Source organism: Prinia subflava, chromosome 8 (assembly GCF_021018805.1).
Source record: "Prinia subflava isolate CZ2003 ecotype Zambia chromosome 8, Cam_Psub_1.2, whole genome shotgun sequence".
Classification (NCBI taxonomy): domain Eukaryota; kingdom Metazoa; phylum Chordata; class Aves; order Passeriformes; family Cisticolidae; genus Prinia; species Prinia subflava.
The window spans coordinates 13948471-13969695 of NC_086254.1; the positions used below are offsets into that span (position 1 = coordinate 13948471).

Genomic DNA, 21225 nt, shown 5'->3' on the forward strand with positions numbered 1-21225 from the left:
TAACCTGTGTTTCCCTTCATTAACTCCTAGTTCAGATGTTTATTATTTATCTTCATCTTTTTTTCCTTAGCTGATTTCTACATTTAAACATTTTAGAAAGTAAAGGAAAATGAAGTTTATTAAAAATCTGTATCTTTACAGGTTTTTGCTTTATTTATAAATTGTCTTTTCAAGTCACTAGAGTTATAGCTCTTTTCTGGACTTTTTAAAAAAGAATATTCTGTTAGTAACAATACACCAAAAATCAAAATTTAGTATCCAAAGTAGTTAAAAGCCTTCATTACATGGCTCTAGGTTATCTGTCCTTTCAGTGTCCTGTCCTACTTTAGCAAGAAGCTCAAAACAACCTTTTTTCTTTTTTCTTTTTTTTATCACTGTTTTTCTCAGCATTTGTTTTGGGGAGAGCCACATGCAAAATACTTTTATAACTAAGTTCAATTCTCAGAACAAATAAGAATTCAGAGATCATTAAAACCAAGAGTGACCCAGAGGGACAAAGCTCTCTTGTGTATGAGTCAGACAATAGTCATGTCATGAAATCAGAGGTGACAGGGCTAGGTGGTTCTCCTCTGAAAATATAAATATAAAATGTAATATGTCAGATATTTCTTGTGCTCAGCAGCAAAAGCCCAGTGCTGCTTCCTCTGCCTGGCTCCGGTCATTTCCCTTGCAATTTTCTGTGCTTGCTGGGAGCAGTGAGGCAAAGGGAATTTGCTAATGGCCCGAGTCAGTGTTTCCTTTGCAACATCATTTGCTTTTGTTTCTTTTTATGAATCTGCAAACCTTCCAGGTTTTTGGCTCCAAACCCTGTTTGCTAATTAACCCTTACAGAAGAAACCCCCGAGAGTTTTAAACCCTTCTGTGTTTACTGGAGCCCTGCCAAGTGTAAGGTTTAGATGGGAAATGCTCACTCCAGAAAGCTTTTGTGATTTACCAAGCCAGAAAACTTCTTCATCCCTTAATCATCCATCATGGAAAATGCTGATACCCAACAATTCCCGTGTATTCCCTCTTCTTTAGAAGTGGCCTGGGCTAAACCAGTCGGGATTTTTTCTACTTTCCCACAAAAAAAAAGGCAGGTGAACAGGGGAAAACTGTTCCAAAAAATCCCACCATCCAGAGGAGTGTTTAGAAAAGAGGAGGGTTCAGAAGAGCAAGCAAGACACAAAATCTGTGCCCCTCCCAACCAACGAGCAGAGGAGAATAACAGCAAGAGCAGTGAAGTGTAATTCAGCTCAAAATCACAGAATCCCAGAATATCCTGAGTTGGAAGGGACCCACTGTGATCATCTGGAATGAATGGCCCATGCAGGGGTCAGACCCACAGCCTTGGCAGCACTGGCACCGCGAGCATTCAAAAAGAGAAGAACAGAAGCAATAAGAAAGGTGATATAAAATGTGGGGACTGAAGGTGTCCATTTACTGGAAATGAACACTGAGGAGCTGTTTAGGGAGGAATAAACCATACCTGAGGGCTACAGGGGCAAAAAAGTGATTTAATTTAATTTAACACCTATTTTTGGAGGAACAAAAAACCAATACCATGACTTAGGCTTTCTGCCAGGTATTTGTGCCTATCCCACCACCCCCAGACAGTGATGTGGTGACTACAGGAGCATCATCAATCTCTAGGTCTTCATTCCTCCCATTTCCCAGACCAGTCCCTGTCAGCACTGGGGGGCCACAGAGCAACTGGGAAGTGTGGGAGTCATGGGGACTGGGGAGCTGCCTGGATCTGCAGAGGTCAGCAGAGAAACCTCACCTCCGGAAATGAAACAGAAATCCACTGCCATAAAAACATCATGTGGTGTGGAATAAAACACCTCCCCCCGTGCTGCAGGGTTCAGCAGGCATTAAATGTCTTTTTGACACAATCTTCTTGCAGATTGGACTTCTCCTTATCACAAATATCCAGCCTGGAGGGTTTGACTCCAATGGGTGTTTCAGGGCTTTATCCAAGTGTGCATTTTGTATCCATGTGGAGGCTTTGCTAGGATGGGCATGGTTGCAGACAAACAGATTTGAGAAGCAAAAAGAAAGAGCATTTCTTTTTTCAATTTCAGCCTCAGAAGACACTCCAGGAGAGAGTTCTTATCTTCAGCATCCACCTTGTTAATAATGATGTCTAAACCAGCCCTTGCAGCTGGGAGGTGTTCACGTGCTTTGAGATCACAGCTGGTGTTTTTATCTGACGTGAATTTGTTCCAAGCAACAGCTTTGGGAAAAGTCTGAATCCAGCTGTAATGTCACAGGCAAAACTTTTTCATTTGTAAATGGAAGTAAAATGGAAGGAGAGTGGCTGTGTGCTTAAGTAAAAACCTTTTGATAATGCACTTTTTTTGGAGGAGTATCAGATTTTTAGCATTTCCAGCCTTCCAAAAAGGCAGGAGCTGCAATGTCCCAGATGTTATCCTGAGCAGATTTCTGGATCAACTGCACACAGAGCTGGCTCTCACTCACAGCAGAATAAGGAGCTGCCTCGGGCAGCAGAATCCCTTACACGTGTTCCAGATGTTCTGAGTCTTCATTCACTTGAAATACTCATTTTTCTCTGTGTGAGGAGATTTTGGACTCCCCCAATTCTTTTGTGACTTCCAGGCTACCAGCGCCAGCTGACCTACAAGAGGCAGGATGGCTCCTACAGCGCTTTTGGGGAGAGGGACTCATCAGGGAGCATGTGGTGAGTGGCTGCTTAAAACTGAGCTGGAAAAGTGCTGAGGGCTTGTTAAACAGGGAAAAAAACACTTTTCAATTGCCTGGGAAAGAGGAGTGATTTTCCAGCTTTCCTCGTGGTATCACACTGTGGAGAACAGAAATAATGCAATAATATTCAGTGATTACAGAATTGCACCTCTGCAGTGCTGCTGAGGTGATGTGTTGTAGGTGATTCAGGAGTCAGGAGCTGTTAAGAGAGTTAAATCTGCTAATTAGTCCAGGTTTCAGGCACAAAGCTGTAGTTAAGGGTCATATCTGTAACTGGAGTAGCAATTATGGGGCATTGGAGGACCTGATTCCATCAGGGAATGCAGTTTTACCTGAAGCAGGTACAGGGAAATGTGGCAGAGGCTTCTGTAGGGAAAAAAACCAACCCAAACCCCCTCAAAGACACCCTTGTACCGAGGGCTGGAATCCTCATTATTCCTGGATGGAGCAGGAGGGATCTGTGCTGTGGGAATTGAGGGCAGGACCTGTCAGGGCCACACCACAGGAGAGCCAGGACTGAACCTGTAGGGTCACGGACAGTGCCACCACTGGGGACAGGCCAGTCACTGACAGTGCCACCACTGGGGACAACCCAGTCCCTGACACTGCCACCACTGGGGACAGCTCAGTCACTGACAGTGCCACCACTGGGGACAGGTCAGTCACTGCCAGTGCCACCCCTGGGGACAACCCAGTCCCTGACAGTGCCACCACTGGGGACAGGTCAGTCACTGCCAGTGCCACCCCTGGGGACAACCCAGTCCCTGACAGTGCCACCACTGGGGACAGCTCAATCACTGATAGTGCCACCACTGGGGACAACCCAGTCACTGGCAGTGCCACAATTGGGGACAGCTCGGTCACTGACAGTGCCACCACTGGGGACAGCTCGGTCACTGACAGTGCCACCACTGGGGACAGGTCAGTCACTGGCAGTGCCACCACTGGGGACAAGTCAGTCACGGACAGTGCCACCACTGGGGACAGCTCGGTCACTGGCAGTGCCACAGTTGGGGACAGCTCAGTCGCTGGCAGTGCCACCACTGGGGACAGCTCAATCACTGATAGTGCCACCACTGGGGACAACCCAGTCACTGGCAGTGCCACCACTGGGGACAGCTCGGTCACTGACACTGCCACCACTGGGGACAGCTCGGTCACTGACAGTGCCACCACTGGGGACAGCTCAGTCCCTGACAGTGCCACCACTGGGGACAGGTCAGTCACGGACAGTGCCACCACTGGGGACAACCCAGTCCCTGACACTGCCACCACTGGGGACAGCTCAGTCACTGACAGTGCCACCACTGGGGACAGGTCAGTCACTGGCAGTGCCACCACTGGGGACAGGTCAGTCACGGACAGTGCCACCACTGGGGACAGCTCGGTCACTGGCAGTGCCACCACTGGGGACAGGTCAGTCACTGACAGTGCCACCACTGGGGACAGCTCAGTCCCTGACACTGCCACCACTGGGGACAGGTCAGTCACGGACAGTGCCACCACTGGGGACAACCCAGTCCCTGACAGTGCCACCACTGGGGACAGCTCAGTCCCTGACACTGCCACCACTGGGGACAGCTCAGTCACTGACAGTGCCACCACTGGGGACAACCCAGTCCCTGACACTGCCACCACTGGGGACAGCTCAGTCACTGACAGTGCCACCACTGGGGACAGATCAGTCACTGGCAGTGCCACCACTGGGGACAGGTCAGTCACGGACAGTGCCACCACTGGGGACAGCTCAGTCCCTGGCAGTGCCACCACTGGGGACAGGTCAGTCACTGACAGTGCCACCACTGGGGACAGCTCAGTCCCTGGCAGTGCCACCACTGGGGACAGGTCAGTCACGGACAGTGCCACCACTGGGGACAACCCAGTCCCTGACACTGCCACCACTGGGGACAGCTCAGTCACTGACAGTGCCACCACTGGGGACAGGTCAGTCACTGGCAGTGCCACCACTGGGGACAGGTCAGTCACGGACAGTGCCACCACTGGGGACAGCTCGGTCACTGGCAGTGCCACAGTTGGGGACAGCTCAGTCGCTGGCAGTGCCACCACTGGGGACAGCTCAATCACTGATAGTGCCACCACTGGGGACAACCCAGTCACTGGCAGTGCCACCACTGGGGACAGCTCGGTCACTGACAGTGCCACCACTGGGGACAGCTCGGTCACTGACAGTGCCACCACTGGGGACAACCCAGTCACTGGCAGTGCCACAATTGGGGACAGCTCGGTCACTGACACTGCCACCACTGGGGACAGCTCGGTCACTGACAGTGCCACCACTGGGGACAGCTCAGTCACTGGCAGTGCCACAGTTGGGGACAACTCGGTCACTGACAGTGCCACCACTGGGGACAGCTCAGTCACTGGCAGTGCCACAGTTGAGGACAACTCGGTCACTGGCAGTGCCACCACCCCTGTCAGGGACAGCTCACCCAGGGCCAGAGATACTGGGGACAAGCAAGTCACTGGCAGTGCCACCACTGGGGACAGCTCAGTCACTGGCAGTGCCACCACTCCTGTCAGGGACAGCCCAGCCAGGGCCAGTGGCAGCCAGCTGCTGTCACTGCTGTCCCCACAAGCCTGGCAGGTTTGTGTGACATCAGTCCTGAGTGCCACCACCCAGGGCTCATCTCTGGGGACCCTGCCCCCCCATCCCTCTGCTCCACCCGTGTTTGGGCTGTCACAGGGTCCCCTCCCCAGCCTGTGGCATTTCCACACCCAGGCAGGGGTTTCTGTACAAGGGAAAGAGTTTCAGCTACCTTGGAACCTGTAAGGAAATTAAACCAGAATTTTCTATGGCCTGCTCATTGGAACTGGCTCAGTGCCAGCACAGAGGCACTGGCTGGGCTTTGGAAGGGCACCTCAAATCCTGGTGCCAAGTTCAAACAGCCCTAACTAACTAACCTAACTAACCTAACTAACCTAACTAACCTAACAAACCTAACAAACCTAAGAAACCTAAGAAACCTAACTAACCTAACTAACCTAACTAACCTAACTAACCTAACTAACCTAACTAACCTAACCCATCAGCTGCTAAAGGGGCAGCACAGAGGTGCTCGAGGCTTTCCTTGGACTGCCTTAGCCAGTGTAAAAGTGGTTTCTACACCGTGTTCAGCTTGTGTTTCTTTATTCAATAACGTTTATTATTTTTGTCGTTATTAAATCCTTTTATTTTACAAAGGATGTCCAGAGAAGTCCTCTCATTATTATGAAGCTATTTCTCTGCCAGGCTGGACCCTCCGAGGTATTGGGAGCCCCCAGTGCTGCTGCCTCTCTCTTCCCAGGACAGGGAACTTTCATCTCCCAGTCCCTGCATCCGAAATGTGGTGACACAGAATTACTCAAGCCTCCAAAAATCCCCTGCCAGGCAGCAGCGTTTGCTACCCTCCCATTCCTCGGGGGCTTGTAAATGCAATGACTCAATCCCCTGAAGCTGGCCAGTGCTCACACTTGTTGTCAGAGGTTTAGAATTCCAACAAACACTTCTGGTGCTTTCTTAAGTCTTAATTCTGTATAAAGTGTAACACAGCTTCAGGCTCGAGGAAAGGATCTGGGTTTCCTACGAGAAATGTAATGATTCTTAATTTTAAAATAGGGATTCTTAGCTTAAAAATTTAATAATTTGGGACAAAAAAGATCTGTAGTTCAGAGTGTGCCTTAATTATAACAAATACACCTTTGGGTTCTACTTTTCAATTTAGTTTGTTGATCTTTAATCTTTTTCTCATCCAAGCCTGGACCAGGCTTGGATGAGAAAAAGCACCAATGTTTTGGTGCTTTTATGTCTCATGAACATTTTAACAACCACATTTAGCATTACCCAACAAGATTTTTTTCAATTTGTGCTTTCTAAGAATATCGTTTGTTCCTTCCAGGTACTTTATTCTGAATTTGTTTTCTCAGTAAAGTTGGTTAATTCATTTTTACAGGTTAACAGCTTTTGTCCTCAAGTCCTTTGCTCAGTCCCGTGGGTTTATTTTCATTGACCCCAAAGAACTCACAGCTGCCAAAGACTGGATCATCCAGCACCAGAAGGAAGATGGTTCTTTCCCTGCTATGGGCAGGATACTAAACAAGGACATTCAGGTAAAACCACACAGCAGCAAGGCCATTTTTAAAGTTATTCTCAGAGCATGAAGTGATGCAGTTTGAATATGAATTTTTCACTTGAAAGGCTGGAAAGCTACAGCAAAAAGCGGGATAATTTCAGTGCTGAAAGGTCTGAATGTGGCTGTGGGGTGTCCCAGAGGATGGAAATCAAGGTGTGAAGTCTTACAAAATATTGCATTAAATGTGTGCTGGCTCCTGCCAGCGTGGGCTTGGGTTCCTGAATTTTGTGCTCCTTGCATGCAAAGAAAAGAAATTTGGTGATGCTTCAGCTTCTCCTCTAGTTCTTCTCTAATTCTTTGTATTGCTTCAAAGTCCCTTTTTTTCCCCTCCAGTGTCCTTTTCTCTAGTTTTTATCCAGCATTTTGTGTTGTTTGCCCTCCCAGGGTGGGATCCACGGGAAGATCTCCCTGACAGCTTATGTGGTTGCATCTCTTCTGGAAACAGGTGTCACTTCTGAGGTAAACAAAAGCCTGCTTCAAACAGCTCCAAAAACTCTCTCTGTTCTTTTTTGTTTTGTTTTGTTTTGTTTTGGGGTTTTTGTTTTGTTTTGTTTGTTTTGTGGTTTTTTTGTGGGTTTTTTGTTTGGTTTTTTTGGTTTTTTGGTTTGGTTTGGTATTTTGTTGGGTTTTTTGGGTTTGTTTTTTGTTTTCGTTTTTTTTTTTAATTTCATTTTGCTGTAGTTTGCCTTCTGAGGTTCTGTGCTCTCTAGAATGACTGACAGCATCCAGGGAAGAGAGGCTGCTGGAAATTGTTCTGGGCTTGTTCTGAAGTTCAGGAATCTGTTCTGAAGCTGTTTGAGGTGGTCTCCCACCCTTCAGCCATCAGCTCATGATTATTCCACCAGAACAAAACACTTCCCTGCAGCTCCATCCTTCAACCTCTCCAAGAAATTGCTGCAAAAAGAGATTTCTGCCTCTTAGCTTCAAGCTGTGAGTGCAGCCTGTGCAGATCCTGGTCTCCTGCCTGCAGAGACTCAGAAATCCTGGCTTGGTGCTAAAAGCAGTTTAACTTGGGGATCCAGAGCACTCTGTGGCTTGGCTGCAGTGGCCAAAATGCTACTGCTGTTAGATTGCAGTGCCTGTGTAGGGCTGAGCTCCTGCACTGTGCTGGACTGAGGGCTCTGGAGGAAAGTGTTTCTGCTCTTTGCAATGAGGCAGAGCAGGAACGCTGCAAAAAAGAGGAGCAGCCATGTAGGAATGGCAAATTCCACTGGAAAAAAACCCCAAAATTCCAGTACAACTGGTGTTTTAAGGATTCCTCCTTAAAACTCCTGGTAAAACTGTGCTCCTGCCCTCTGATGTGTTTCTGCCAGCACGCAGTTTCACTAGAATGGAGATGTTTAGATAAGATTATAGTGACAAATTCCCACTAACTAGGAAGATGCTCCCTTGCTCTTCAGCCAAGGGAGAGGGCAGTGCTGGCTGTGCACAGGAGGACGAGAAGAGGAGGTGCAGTGGCAGCATCTCTTGGTGATCTGCTCTCAGACAAAAGGCTCCATTCAGTCACAACCCCAAGAGTTTGTGGAGCTGTCAGCACAGCCAGTGCCCATGCAGGAGCTCTGATAACCTCAGCACTCCTCACCCACCCCTTGTGGAGCCTGCAGTGAGACCAGGCTGCTGTTGCAGGCAGATGCCCCCTAAACCCCTGTCCCTTTTGGAGTGGAAGGCTTTCAACCTCATAAAAAATCCAGAAAACCCTGCAGAGCTCACAGAGTAACTTCCTGCCCCCTGTCAGCAGTGTCCCCTCTGAGCAGTGACGTGATGCTCTCTCTGGGCTGCTGCGTGTCAGGGCAGCCCCAGCAGTGCAGTTTCTGTGCATTCTAATGGTTTTCCTAGAGGAGATTTGTGAGTGCTCCTAATGATCCTAGCGAGGAAATGAGGAAGGGGAAGGTTAGTGCCACAGGGAAATCAAAGGAAACCAAATTACATCAAGTCCAATTAAATTGTTTCTATAAATTATCAGAGCCACGTTCCTGCATGGTGAGGTCATTGGGGGAGTTAATAAAACATGTTTGTTGGCTGCAGGGACCCCTGGGAACCTTGGCCTTTATTATCCTCTGGCGTCTGCCAGACGCTCCAGAGTGTCAGGAACACAATCAAACCTACAGTACAGAACCCGCCCCTGCCCTCTTCATCTGCTGCCTTGCAGGGGCACGGAATTTCTTCAGCTTTAGGGGGGAAAAGTGAGTCTCAGTGTCAGCCTAAATTGTTCTTGCTCTGCTGTTTGCACTTCTTTTTTAAATTTTTGACTCATGGCTTTTCTTAGGGAAAGTGTCAATGCCATTTTGCAGAGAGCAAAATGTGTCTTTCTGAGTTTATTGTGTGTTTTTTTGTTGTTGTTTTTGTTTGAGTTTTGTTGTTGGGTTTTGGTTGGGTTTTTTTTTAATGGACACCACGTAATAAAGCGACTCCAGCCTCTGACACCTTCACTTCTGTCTGTGCCCTTCCCCCTGTGAACGCAGGAAGAAAGAGCAGCTGTTGACAAAGCCAAACATTTCCTGGAGTCCAACCTGTACTCGGCAGAGGATCCCTACACCACAGCCCTGAGCGCCTACGCGCTGACGCTGCTGCACAGCCCCGCCGCGGCCGCCGCGCTGCGCAGGATGAACGGCATGGCCATCACCCAAGGTAGGGATTTATTAAAATCACTCATTAAAATCATTCATATTTATTAAAATATGAATATCCATCTAATATCAGTATCCAGCTGTGACGGACAAAAGGCTCTCTAACAGTTAAAGTTAGAAGGTGTATGTTTATTGGATGTGTGGGATCGCTCCCTAATGCGCACTGCAAAGATCACAGGTAATTAAGAGCCTTTTATTTACAAAAATGTTGAATGCACAAAATACAAATGCACACGTGGGGCTGATGCTGAAGGAAGGCAAGTGCAGCAGAATCTCAGAATATTCTGAATTTCAAGGCACCAACTCGTGAGTGAATGTCCCACACAGAAATCAGAGCCACAGCCCTGGTGTTCAGCAGCACCTCTCCCCTGACCAGAGGGATTTCAAATTGTTCTGCAGTGCTCTCCTCGCAGTGACAGAGTTTACCCTGTAACACCTCACATCCCCTGGTGGTGTGTTTTCATCCAAAATCCAAGAATTACCCTGTTTGTCACACTGAATCATCTTTGTCCTTCCAAAGGGAGCCCCTTGCCCAGGGACTGGGTGTCCAAAAGGAGGCACAGTGCAGCTCAGGGCACGGAGCTGATGGAAAAATGGAATTTGGAAAAATGGAATTTGGAAAAATGGAATTTGGAAAAATGGAATTTGACTCTTCCCTTGCACAGAGGCTCAGCTGCACTCCTGCTCTAATAACACCCATGCCCCACTGCCCTCTTGTCCTAGATGGATTTACACACTGGAGCCTCACAGGGACCCTTGTCACTGATGAAGACACCTTCATGGGATTTAATGATGGACTCTCTCAATCAGGTAATTGGGAACCTGCAGAGAAAAGGGCAGGAGCTGCCAAACCACCCTGCAGGTATTGCAGCGAATTGTTTATAAAATACAAGTTATTCTGAAATTGTCACTCAGTCAGGGCAGGGTCCAGAGAAAAGAGAGCTCAGAAAAGGCAGCTAGCATTATGCTGAAAGGATAAATGAGAGACAGAGCAGGATGTGGCCCAGATGGGACAGGTTTTTCAGCCCAAGCTGTCTCATTAGCTTTCACTCCAGCTTTATAAAGACAGAATCCCATGTGGCTCTCACTCTCTTGTCAAGGAGTAATAATTCAAAATGGAAATCAGAGGGAATTCAAATATATTTAATTTTAGAGCTATTTATCTGTGTTTTCAAATGGACCTGAGGGTTGTATCACTGGTCTCTCTGACACTTCAGCAGATTTTTCTAGATTTTGGCTGTCAAAGCCACAGAAACAGTGAATGATGCTGTAATTTTCAAGCCACTTAAAGCCATTGACCCTTTGGGTGTGATGTAGGTGCAGCAATGTTCAAGAGGGAGCTGAACTGGATATTGCATGAAAATCTCTAGGGCAGGACAAGAGTGTGGGCAGCAGCAGAGCAGGACTGGAGTGGGAGAGAGTCAAATAGAAGGAATTTATCTATTGTGTGAATATCTTTATTATTGGTTATCCATTGTGTGAAGGGAGGTTTGTGTTGAAAGCAGAGATATCTTAGGGAGGTGAAGCACCTCGGGCACAGACATTTTAACTTCCCTTTCCCTGAGTTTAGTTCTGCAGACTCTTAACTTTTTAGAACAATTTTTCAGTTCATAAATATTCATAGAACTATCTCCAGACCTGCCTGAACTCTCAGTTCTAGGTGGTTTTTTTGGTTGGGTTTTTTTTTGTTTGTTTGTGTTTTGGTGGGTTTTTTGGGGTTGGTTTTTTTTTTGGGGGGGGGGGGGGTTGGGTTTGTTTTTTTGTTTGTTTGTTTGTTTGTTTGTTTGTTTGTTTGTTTTTGTTTGTTTTTTTGGTGTTGTTGGTTTGTGGGGGGTTTTTTTGTTTGTTTTTTGGGGGTTTTTTTGTGGTTTTTTTGTTTGTTTGTTTTGTTTTTCTTTTGTTTTTGGTTTTTTGTTGTTGTTGTTGTTTGTTTGTTTTTTTTGTGGTTTTTTTTTGTTTTTTGGTTTGGTTTGGTTTTAAATTCTCCCCTTTTCAGTTGTTTCTGCAGAAGTGGAAATGACCTCTTACGCCCTTCTGACCTACACACTCCTGGGAGACGTGGCCTCTGCACTCCCTGTGGTCAAGTGGCTCTCACAGCAGAGGAATGCCCTGGGAGGATTCTCATCTACTCAGGTGGGCTGCCTCTGGAAAAGGTAGCTGGGATGCATGTGGTGTCAATTAATTCAGGAATGCAGAGTTTCCATCTTCCTGACAGAAATTGTTTGTGTTCTGGTAAGAAGAAAATCTTTCCAGCGCTCTTTACTGCCTCCTCCTTGGACTGGTAACTTGAAAGAAACCCAAACTTTGTCCTCACGGGTGCCTTTGATAGGAAAAATGAGCAAAACCTGATGTTCCTTGTGCTATATGAATTAATAATGAAGATTCTGCTCTGGAGCTGAGCAGAGCTGGTTGGAAGTTTGCTGTGCTCCTGTTCTGATTTCTCTTCACCATTCTGATTTCTCCTCTTCTGGCCCCCAGGACACCTGTGTGGCCCTGCAGGCTCTGGCTGAATATGCCATCCTTTCTTATGTTGGAGGAGTCAACCTGACCATCTCCTTGGCTTCTACTAACCTGGACTACCAGGAGACCTTTGAGCTCAACAAGATGAACAAAAAAGTCCTCCAGACTGCTGTGGTAGGTGGTTTTGTGCAGGCAGATTTTTAAAGCAATCCACGTGAGCTGGTTTCTGAATGAGGGCTTGGATCAGTGATGGTAAAAGCAAAAGTTGAACACTGAGACCTGTGGGATTTTCTGTGGGTTTGTGGCTGGATTCTGCTGAGAGGGAGACAGAACTCCTAATTAAAGGCATTTTTCACCACAACCAGTGCCTGATGTTTGTTTTGTGCTGCTGTCTGTCTCTGCCATTGTAAGTGCAGGTGGTGAAGAGACTAAGCCAAGCTCACTTCACCTCTGCAGTGTCCTTTAGGAAGGTATTTTGTACAGAATAGAGCTAAATCTAATATTCATTTCCATTCTGAGTGCCGTGCCTTGTCTGTGTCTCACCTGTGCTTTCTCCCCAGATCCCCAGCATCCCAACAGGGCTGTTTGTGAGTGCCAAGGGTGAAGGCTGCTGTCTGATGCAGGTAAGGCTGCAGAAAGCATGGGAGCAGATGATCTCTAACCCCACATCCTGTTTGCTGCTTTTGTAACCCCACTTTGCTGCAAGGAAGAACTCACACTTAGAATTACTCTCAAAATCTTTCTATAACGTGGTGTTGCTTTAATTTGGGAAGTGAATGTGACTGTACCAGTCACATATATCTCTGTATAAACTGGTAGAGTTTATATAGAGATATAACTGTGTGGTAAAGCCTCTGCTGCCTCTGTGCCTGTCACTCCTCCCTTCTGAAGAGATCCTGTTGCTCTGGTTTTCGGACGGCACAGAAATAACAACATGACTCTCCATGATGGTAAAAATGAGAGAAAACTTTATTCTTCTAAATTCTACTTTTATAGAGTAGTTCGGTACAAAGAACATGATTGGTTATTCAGCGTCTACACCCTTTTGTAAACATTTTCTACACCCTTTAGTAAACATTTTCTACACCCTTTAGTAAACATTTTCTACACCCTTTAGTAAACATTTTCTACACCCTTTAGTAAACATTTCTTTCCAGTAAACATGCTGGAAAAACACTGCCTGCAGATGGTTTCTCACTTCCCAAGGTTTGTTTGAATTCTTCCTTAAGATTTCTCAGGCCAACATGAGAAAGTTGCTCACTTGCTTTTCACACAGACACTGGCAGAGCCTGAAGCCTCAATTCAGACCAGTGTCAGCCCCACAAGATCCTGTGTCTGTGCTGGGATGTTTGAGAGCCCTTTGAAACGCTGGAGCTGCCACAAACCCCCCTGGTGTGTTTTGCTGTCCCCTCTGCAGATCGATGTCACCTACAACGTCCCTGACCCCATAGCCAAGCCAGCCTTCCAGCTGCTGGTGACGCTGAAGGAGCCCAAGGCAGAGCAGCCCCCGCAGGTCCTGGCAGCGCTGCGCGCGGGCTCCGCCGCCCCGGGCCAGCCCCGGGCCCTGCACAGGGACAGGACCCTGGGGGACGACGAGGACCCTGCCTCGGACCAGGACCACCGAGAGTACAAGGTCATCCTGGAGACCTGCACCAGGTGGGGCAGGGAGAGAGAGCTGGGGAGGGCTCTAGAGGCAATCCTGTCCCCAGTGACCCCTTCATGGTCAGAGAGGGGGAGCAGCCTTGCCAGCACAGCCCTGGGTGGGATAAAGAGTGAGTTTGGGGCAGCTGGAGTCACCTGCAGTTTGCTCTGAGGAGGTGGGGACAGGACGTTATGAGATGTGAGGTTTTTATCTTCTTTTCTTCAGTTAGAGCTGGGGTTAATACACAGGAGCTGCAGTTTTGCGTTTGGACTTAAATGTTTATTAACTCTTATACTGCAGTCTCATGAGTTGTGAGTTCTCACTAACAAGGTAGAAAATGGGAAGGCTGAGCTGGAACAGAGACTGGACAGAGCTAGAGAGTAAAGTAGATATTTATTAAAAGGCTTTTAGGACACACCTTGGGCAGGACAAGAGCCTGGCCAGGGCTGCACCCAAGGTGGACTTAAAATGGTCACAAAATGGACAAATGGTCATGAGGGCTCACACTTTGATAAGTTTTGGTCCATTTGTGTATTGGGGTTTAATTGTCCAATTCCAGCTCCAGGTTGTGAGGTCCCATCCTTGTTCCTCCCTCCAGCCACCCTTGTTTGTGCTTTTGGGTCTGAAAGTTGTCCTTGGTGTGCAGCAGGAGAAGGATTTGTTTTGTGTCCCTGCTCTGTGAAGAAACCTGACTGACATTTAATGTCAGGCTCAGAGCTGCACCCCTGGGCAGCACAGAGTCTGAAAAACATGAAAGATAAAACCTAAGGCAACACCCCAGGAAAAGATGGGATCTTGTTTTCCCTGGCCCACCCTTGCCCCTGGCCCACGGGGCCGTGTTGTGGCACAGGCAGTGCCCCCAAGGGCCACAATGTCACTGTGCCAACCTCTTGTCCCCCTGCCCAAGCCCTCAGCCCGTTTTGGGGAGGATAAAAGGATAAAATTGTAGAATTTTATCCTACAGACTTGTCTTGCTGCCCTGCATCAGCACAGCCTCTCTGCTGATAGCTCTGAAACTTCTGCCCTGGGAATTGCCCTGGAGCTAAGACAGAAATTTGAGAGGGAGCCCAGTGCAAGGAGATGGATTGCTTGGAAAGGGAACAAAAGCAAAAGAAATCTTCCTTTCCTCCCCTTCTTCCTGTAACGATGCTCTCAGCTCCATCACCAGTGTGAGGAGAGGAGTGCAGCTAAGGATGACAACTGAGATATTTCGAGCTGGGGGTGTTCTCAGCATGTAATGAAGTGTTGTCATACCCAGTGACATCCCTGGGGCACCTCTGAAGGGCTGGGGAGAGCCCAGGGTGGAAAACAGAAAGCTGTGATAAATAACAGAGACCAGGGAAATGCAGGCAAAGGGATCCTGTGCGATTTATTGGGAGTGTGGAGCACGCAGTTAGAGGGGAATTAAGGAGGTTTAATGTCCCTGGGAGGCCTGAGTGCCTCACCAGAGCCAGCTGGCTCTGTCCCCGGGCCACCTCACGCTACTGTGGGCCCTGGGCTGGGGTGTGGCAGCCCAGCCTCAGCCAGGTCACCCCCCCGAGCTGGGGGGCTCTGGAGAGGGGCCCTGCACTCAGAGCTGGCAGGTTTGGTGCTGGACGCTGTGGAACTGTGTTTGCTCCGTGCTGGGCATGAGCTGCAGAGCCCTGCCAGGCTCAGGTGGTGCACAGCAAACAGGTGAGGTGCCAAGGAGGGAGCTGCTGGCAGGGCACAGAAAAGGAGCCTTGTTCTGGGGCTGCAGGATGGAGACTCCTCTGCCGTGCTGCAGGGATTGAGGCTGTACCAATGGCCCTGACAGAAATTCTCTCCACGCCTTCCTGTGTAGAATTTTCTTATAACAGCTCAGTTTCAGAGGGGTTTCTGAGCTTTCAGTGGGACTCTGGAGGATGATACAGGCAGGGAACTCTGCTGGCTCGTTAGCAAATCCCTTTTCTCAGTGTCAGGGGTGAAACAGCCACTTAGGAAACCCCAGGACTGAATGACCCTGCCTGGTGTTGGGGATTAACATCCCTCTCCCACCACAGTCCACCTGCAGCCCTCCTCTCAGGGTGCAACAGAAGCTTCTCCTGCTCCAAGGGTTTATTTCCTTTTACCAAACGCATTTTCTCAGTGATTAATTGAAAAAAGAAAGCAGGCAACCCCACAGGTGGCTGCATCCCTCTGTGTTCCAGGACATCTCCTACCCTCTGTGAGCTGGGCGTAACTTTGTTAAATAAAAGCAGAAAAGAGGATTAAAAAGCCCAAATAAACTACATTTCCACAAGCACATCAACGAGGAGAGCCTTTTAATATGTTGGGGGTTTTTTTTATTTTTATTTTTTGGAGTTGGTTTCTCCATTTGTTCTCTTGGATCTTGAGGTTTTTCCCATTTTCTCTCTTTCTGCTCCCATGGGAAGATGGCTGCACTCTGGATCCTCAAACATGGCAGTGTTGGAAGTGCCTTTGTTCTCGGGGTTTCGGGCAGATATTGAGAGCCTGGAGCAGGTAAGGGATGGGATAATGGGATGGGATAATGGGATAATGGGATAATGGGATGTGGATCTCTAACTGGGAGGGTTTCCCATTGAGGGGCACGATGGTCCCATTGATTGTCAGAGCACTGCCTTTAATTGCAGAAAATATGCAATTAAAATTGGGAAGGGGGAGATTTCACTTGTCAAAATAAAAATCTCTCTCTGAAATGAAGGAACAGAAGTTCTGAGCAGGCTGAGCAAACCCAGCCCCTCCAAGCCAAGGCTCTCCTGAGCCAGTGCACAGTAATTAACCGAGAGCCTTTGGAAAAGCTGAGGTGCAAATGTGCTCCAACAGGAGCTGTTTATGGCTGCTCAGTGGGCTGTGTTATCTCCAACATCTGGATCCCATTTCTTTGGAGGCTCTGTGTCTTGGAATTTTTTGCCCTTTTTGTTTTTTTCCCCCTTCTCTCTGGGAGAACATCGTGTTTCTTGCAGCCAGGCTGAGGTGGACAGAATGTGCCTCGTGCCCAGCCAGCCCTTCAGGGCAGATGAGCTGGAATCTTGAGCTTTGCTTTATATTTGTGGGAGCATTATATTACATTACATTAAATTACATTTGTTACAACTCATTACATTCTGTGGAACATTGCATTTGCTGCTGCAAAGTTGTTTTTTTTAAGGATTGTTTAACAGAAGAGGTGTAACATTTTTGTATCTTTGAGAGCTGGTAAAGAGCTAAAAAATATTTTACTTCTGAAAGACCTCTTCTGTTAATAACTATCTCATTGTATTGGGAAGGGATCTGAGAAAAGAATTTTAAAGTAGAACCATTGTGAAGTTTAATTTGATATCATAATTCAGGGAGGAGTGCACATTGCTGTATCTTCTCTAGGATTTCACTTGACTTGGCTGATTTATGATTGAAACACCACTGCGTTTTCTTGGATGAAAAGCCCTCTGGAGGGGTTTACAATCCCTGTCAGAAGCTGCTGTCAGATGTCTCCCAGAGTGTCCCCGAAGCCACAGAAATTTTTATATTAATCCCTGAGAAGCAATTACATCCTTGCAGAACAGGGGATCAGATATGAAATTATTCCCATACAGAGAAAAACTGAAGTTATTCATATCAGTTCACAAGCTGCACATGGAAAATTCTATTTTCAAACCCAAGTGTGCAGAATGGATCAGGTTTTATTTACCTGTGAGTCTGATATTCTCTCTCATGCAACAAACTGAATATTGCTGTTCAGGTGGGGCAAGGCCAGGAGTAGGAGTTCTCCAGCATCCCCATGGGAAGAGAAAGGAGGAAAATTAAAATTGGGTGAGGGCCCTGCAGTGGGTTTGGATCCTGCTTTCCCTCCTCTGCTGAAGGTGCTGGAGTGACAAACGTGTACTGCTGTGAAATGCAAAGGCATTCATGTAAATAAGAGCAGAAAAAAATATGGATGAGAACCTGGCTTAGAACCAGAGAGAGCTCAAAGTGTCCCAGGAGGAGAACAATGGGATATCTTTATGGTGTTAAACCTCTGGAATGTTCTATGAGCAGAGAGAAAGGGTCAAAAGAGCTCAAAGGGGTTTTCACTGCAGAACAGGAAAGTTCTTGAGGATCAGACCCCTGTACTCCTTTTTTTAATTGGTTTTTTTGGGGGTTTTTTTGGTTTTGTTTTTTTTTTTTTTTTTTTGGTTGTTTTTTTGGTTGTTTTGGTTTTTTGGGGGTTTTTGGGGGGGAGGTTGTGGGGGGGGGGGGTTGTGGAATTTTTGGGGGGTTTTTTTGGTTTTTTTGTTTGTTTGGGGTTTTTTGTGGGGTTTTTTGGTTTTTTGTTTTTTTGGTTTTTTTTTTTTTTTTTTTTTTTTTTTTTTTTTTTTTTTTGATGGTTTTTGGTTTTTTGTTTTTTTTTTCCCTTGGCCCTGCAGTGGGCAAAGAAGAAATAAATTTGGGTGAATGTCTCCTTTCCTGATGTCAGCAGGGCACAGGGCTGAGGGTTTCTGGGCTGAGGAACCAGAGAAGGTCCCACCTGCCCCTGTGTTACTGTCCCTGAACACTTCCCCCGTTCCCAGCTGTGCTCTGCTCTGGGGTGGTGACACACAGAGGTGTCCCAGGGGAGGGCCTGGCACCCAGACTGCCCAGTTTGGGTGGAATTACTGCCCACAGGCTCCTCCTGTGCTCACTGTGCTGGTTTGCCCTGCCCTGTGCTCTCAGGGAGTGTTCTGAGCAGAGGAACAACCAGAAGAATTGGGAATAAATGATTAACAGGAGGATGTGCTGGTATCACAATGGCTGTGTGATCTCTCAAACACTTCTGATTGCAGATCCCAGCATGGTTTGGGTTAGAAAAAAAGTGGAGACCACTGAGCTTTTTGTGAGCTCAGTCAGACTCCAAGCACTGGTGAATGTGGATCCCCCAGCCCAAACTCCAGAGGGAAAAGCCTTGGGAAATGCACTTGTATCAGAGAAACATGGAATTATTTGGGTTGGAAGGGTCCTCAAAGCTCATCCAGTGCCACCCCTGCCATGGCAGGGACACCTTCCACTGTCCCAGGCTGCTCCAAGCCCCGTCCAGCCTGGCCTTGGGCACTGCCAGGGATCCAGGGGCAGCCACAGCTGTGCCAGGGCCTCACTGCCAAGAATTTCTGTCATAAATGTGAGAGAAGGCTCTGCTGTTCCAATAACCAGATCAGAACTGCTTCCTTTGGAAAGCAGGAGATTTTCCTAAACTGGGGAGGATTTTACATCTTCAAGAGGGAATGTTCCCCTTGAAGAGCTGAATTCCATGGGGTTTTTTTTGTTGCAAAAACCCTTCTGCATCTCTAAAAATGAAATGTGGTGACAAAGCTCAAGCAGTGGAAGTGCAGATCCAGCCCCAGCTGCAGATCCACCTCTGCTGGGGGGACCTGAGAGCCCCTGGCAGGGCCTGAGGGGGCTCCAGGAGAGCTGGAGAGGGACTGGGGACAAGGGACGGAGGGACAGGACACAGGGAATGGCTTCCACTGAAAAAGTGAAATTTAGATGGGAGATTGGGAAGGAATTGTTGGCTGTGAGGGTGGGCAGGCCCTGGCACAGGGTGCCCAGAGCAGCTGTGGCTGCCCCTGGATCCCTGGCAGTGCCCAAGGCCAGGCTGGACAGGGCTTGGAGCAGCCTGGGACAGTGGAAGGTGTCCCTGCCATGGCAGGGGTGACACTGGATGGGTTTTGAGGACCCTTCCAACCCAAATAATTCCAAGTTTCTCTGATACAAGTGCATTTCCCAAGGCTTTTCCCTCTGGAGTTTGGGCTGGGGGATCCACATTCACCAGTGCTTGGAGTCTGACTGAGCTCACAAAAAGTTCAGCGGTCTCCACTTTTTTTCCAACCCAAACCATGCTGGGATCTGCAATCAGAACTGTTTGAGAGATCACACAGCCAGTTCATTGTGGTACCAGCACATCCTCCTGTTAATCATTTATTCCCAATTCTTCTGGTTGTTCCTCTGCTCAGAACACGCCCAGCACTCCCTGAGCACGGGGCAGGGCAAACCCTGCCAGGGCAGGGCTGGCTCTGGGTGAGCTTTGAGTCCCCCCCACCCAAACCATGCTGGGATTTCTCCACAGCTCCCAAAGGTGAGCCCAGCATGAAATCACCCACAGAGGTGTCACCACCTATTTTGGACACCACCTTGAGCAGAGCCACGTCCCACCCTTGCCCCTGCTGCCTTTTCCCTGCCCTGCTGTGGAGGGGCCGGGCTGGAAATTGGGATTTTCCTGATCCTGGGGCAGCGCTGCTTAATGAGCCCAGCCACAAATCCTCCTAATCATGCTGGATGTCCCCAGGGTCGGGAGGTCACCCCGGGCTGGGATTTATCAAACCCCACCAGAAAAATGCAGCTGGAGCTGAGCTGAGCAGCCCTCATAAAAGAACTGTCTGCAGCCACCAGGAGCACCAGCCACCCCCTGAAATTAGAAGGACAAATTAAATTGGCCCTTTCCATATCGTGGGGGGCTCAAAGATGAGATTTTTGCTCGTTCCAGGAGTGTTTTACCAGGGAGAATTCTGCTGAGGGCAGGCACAGCTGGAGGTGCTGGTGGCAGGTTTGGGGAAATTTCAGTGGGGATGCTGCTTGTTTCATGTCATTCTGAATAATAATGATAGCAATAATTATTGTTATAATTATTATGATAATAATAATAATAACGATTTGTTCCTCTTTCTGCAGAGATTTTTAGTCTACCATCTCAAAGTAACTTAAGAACATGAAAAACAAAAACAAAAAAACCCACAAAAACCCTAATCAACGAAAAAAAACCCACAAAAAATCAATCAACCAAAAAAAAAAACCAAAAAAACCCCAAAAAAACCCCAAACAAACAAAAAAAAACAACAAAAAAAACCCCCAAAAACCCCAATCAACCAAAAAAAACCCACAAAAAATCAATCAACCAAAAAAAAAAAAAAAAAAAACCCCCCAAAAAAAAACCAAAAAAACCCCAAACAAACAAAAAAAAAACCAACAAAAAAACCCCACAAAAACCCCACAAAAACCCCAAAAAAACCCCACAAAAAACTCCCCCACAAGAATATCCCTATATCACAAATGGGATTGTCTGACAGAGGTTGAAGCAATGGGGCAGTTTGGAGAATAGAATTACAGAATTGAGTGCTCTGGCCCTATCTTGGCTCCCCAAACTTTAATTAAAACACAAAAATCCTTTTCCACAAACCTTCATCTTCCCCAACTTCAGTATTAGATATTTCCCATTGACAGATACATTCTAAATACAAATTATCAAAATAGTAGTGCTTGATCAGGCAGGACAGTTCCAGTATTGAGGTGTTCCAAGTGCAGAAATCATAGCAGGAACTTTTGGAAAATTGAAAATAAAGGTTTGGAGATGTGGGAAGTGCCCTTAGATAATTTCAGATGTTCCTTAGATGTGAAAATAAAAAGCAGAAGAGGTGGGACTCTAGGCCCGGTGCAATGCAAACCCAAAATTCCAAATCCCTGGGCCTCGAAGGGAGAGAGGATGAGGAGGAGCAGAGGCCCCATTTCTCAAAAGGGAGGTGCCCGAGGCTCTCTCAAATGGTTGCTCTTCTCAAATGTGAGGATTAATTTTCCTGGCAGAAGAATGTGCTGGAATTTTCAGCTGCTGGGAGGAGGAGACCTTCAATCCCAGATCCCCTGGGGGTGTCAGTAAGAGCCTGCCTGGGGGATTTGGGGTCTCTGCTGCAGCTTTGGCACC

At 47.5% G+C, this 21225-nt stretch overlaps 1 protein-coding gene across 3 annotated transcripts in view; it reads left to right on the forward strand.

Moving 5' to 3' along the window:
- CPAMD8 (C3 and PZP like alpha-2-macroglobulin domain containing 8) overlaps positions 1–21225 on the forward strand; it is a 62667-nt gene that overhangs the window by 28471 nt on the left and 12971 nt on the right. For all 3 annotated transcript variants that reach the window (XM_063403207.1, XM_063403206.1, XM_063403208.1), the window contains exons 27-36: positions 2599–2680; positions 6654–6810; positions 7218–7292; positions 9296–9461; positions 10184–10270; positions 11457–11593; positions 11939–12094; positions 12481–12543; positions 13338–13576; positions 15956–16043. In XM_063403207.1, coding sequence (XP_063259277.1) covers positions 2599–2680; positions 6654–6810; positions 7218–7292; positions 9296–9461; positions 10184–10270; positions 11457–11593; positions 11939–12094; positions 12481–12543; positions 13338–13576; positions 15956–16043 — 1250 coding nt within the window. The remainder of the gene's footprint in view (positions 1–2598; positions 2681–6653; positions 6811–7217; positions 7293–9295; positions 9462–10183; positions 10271–11456; positions 11594–11938; positions 12095–12480; positions 12544–13337; positions 13577–15955; positions 16044–21225) is intronic.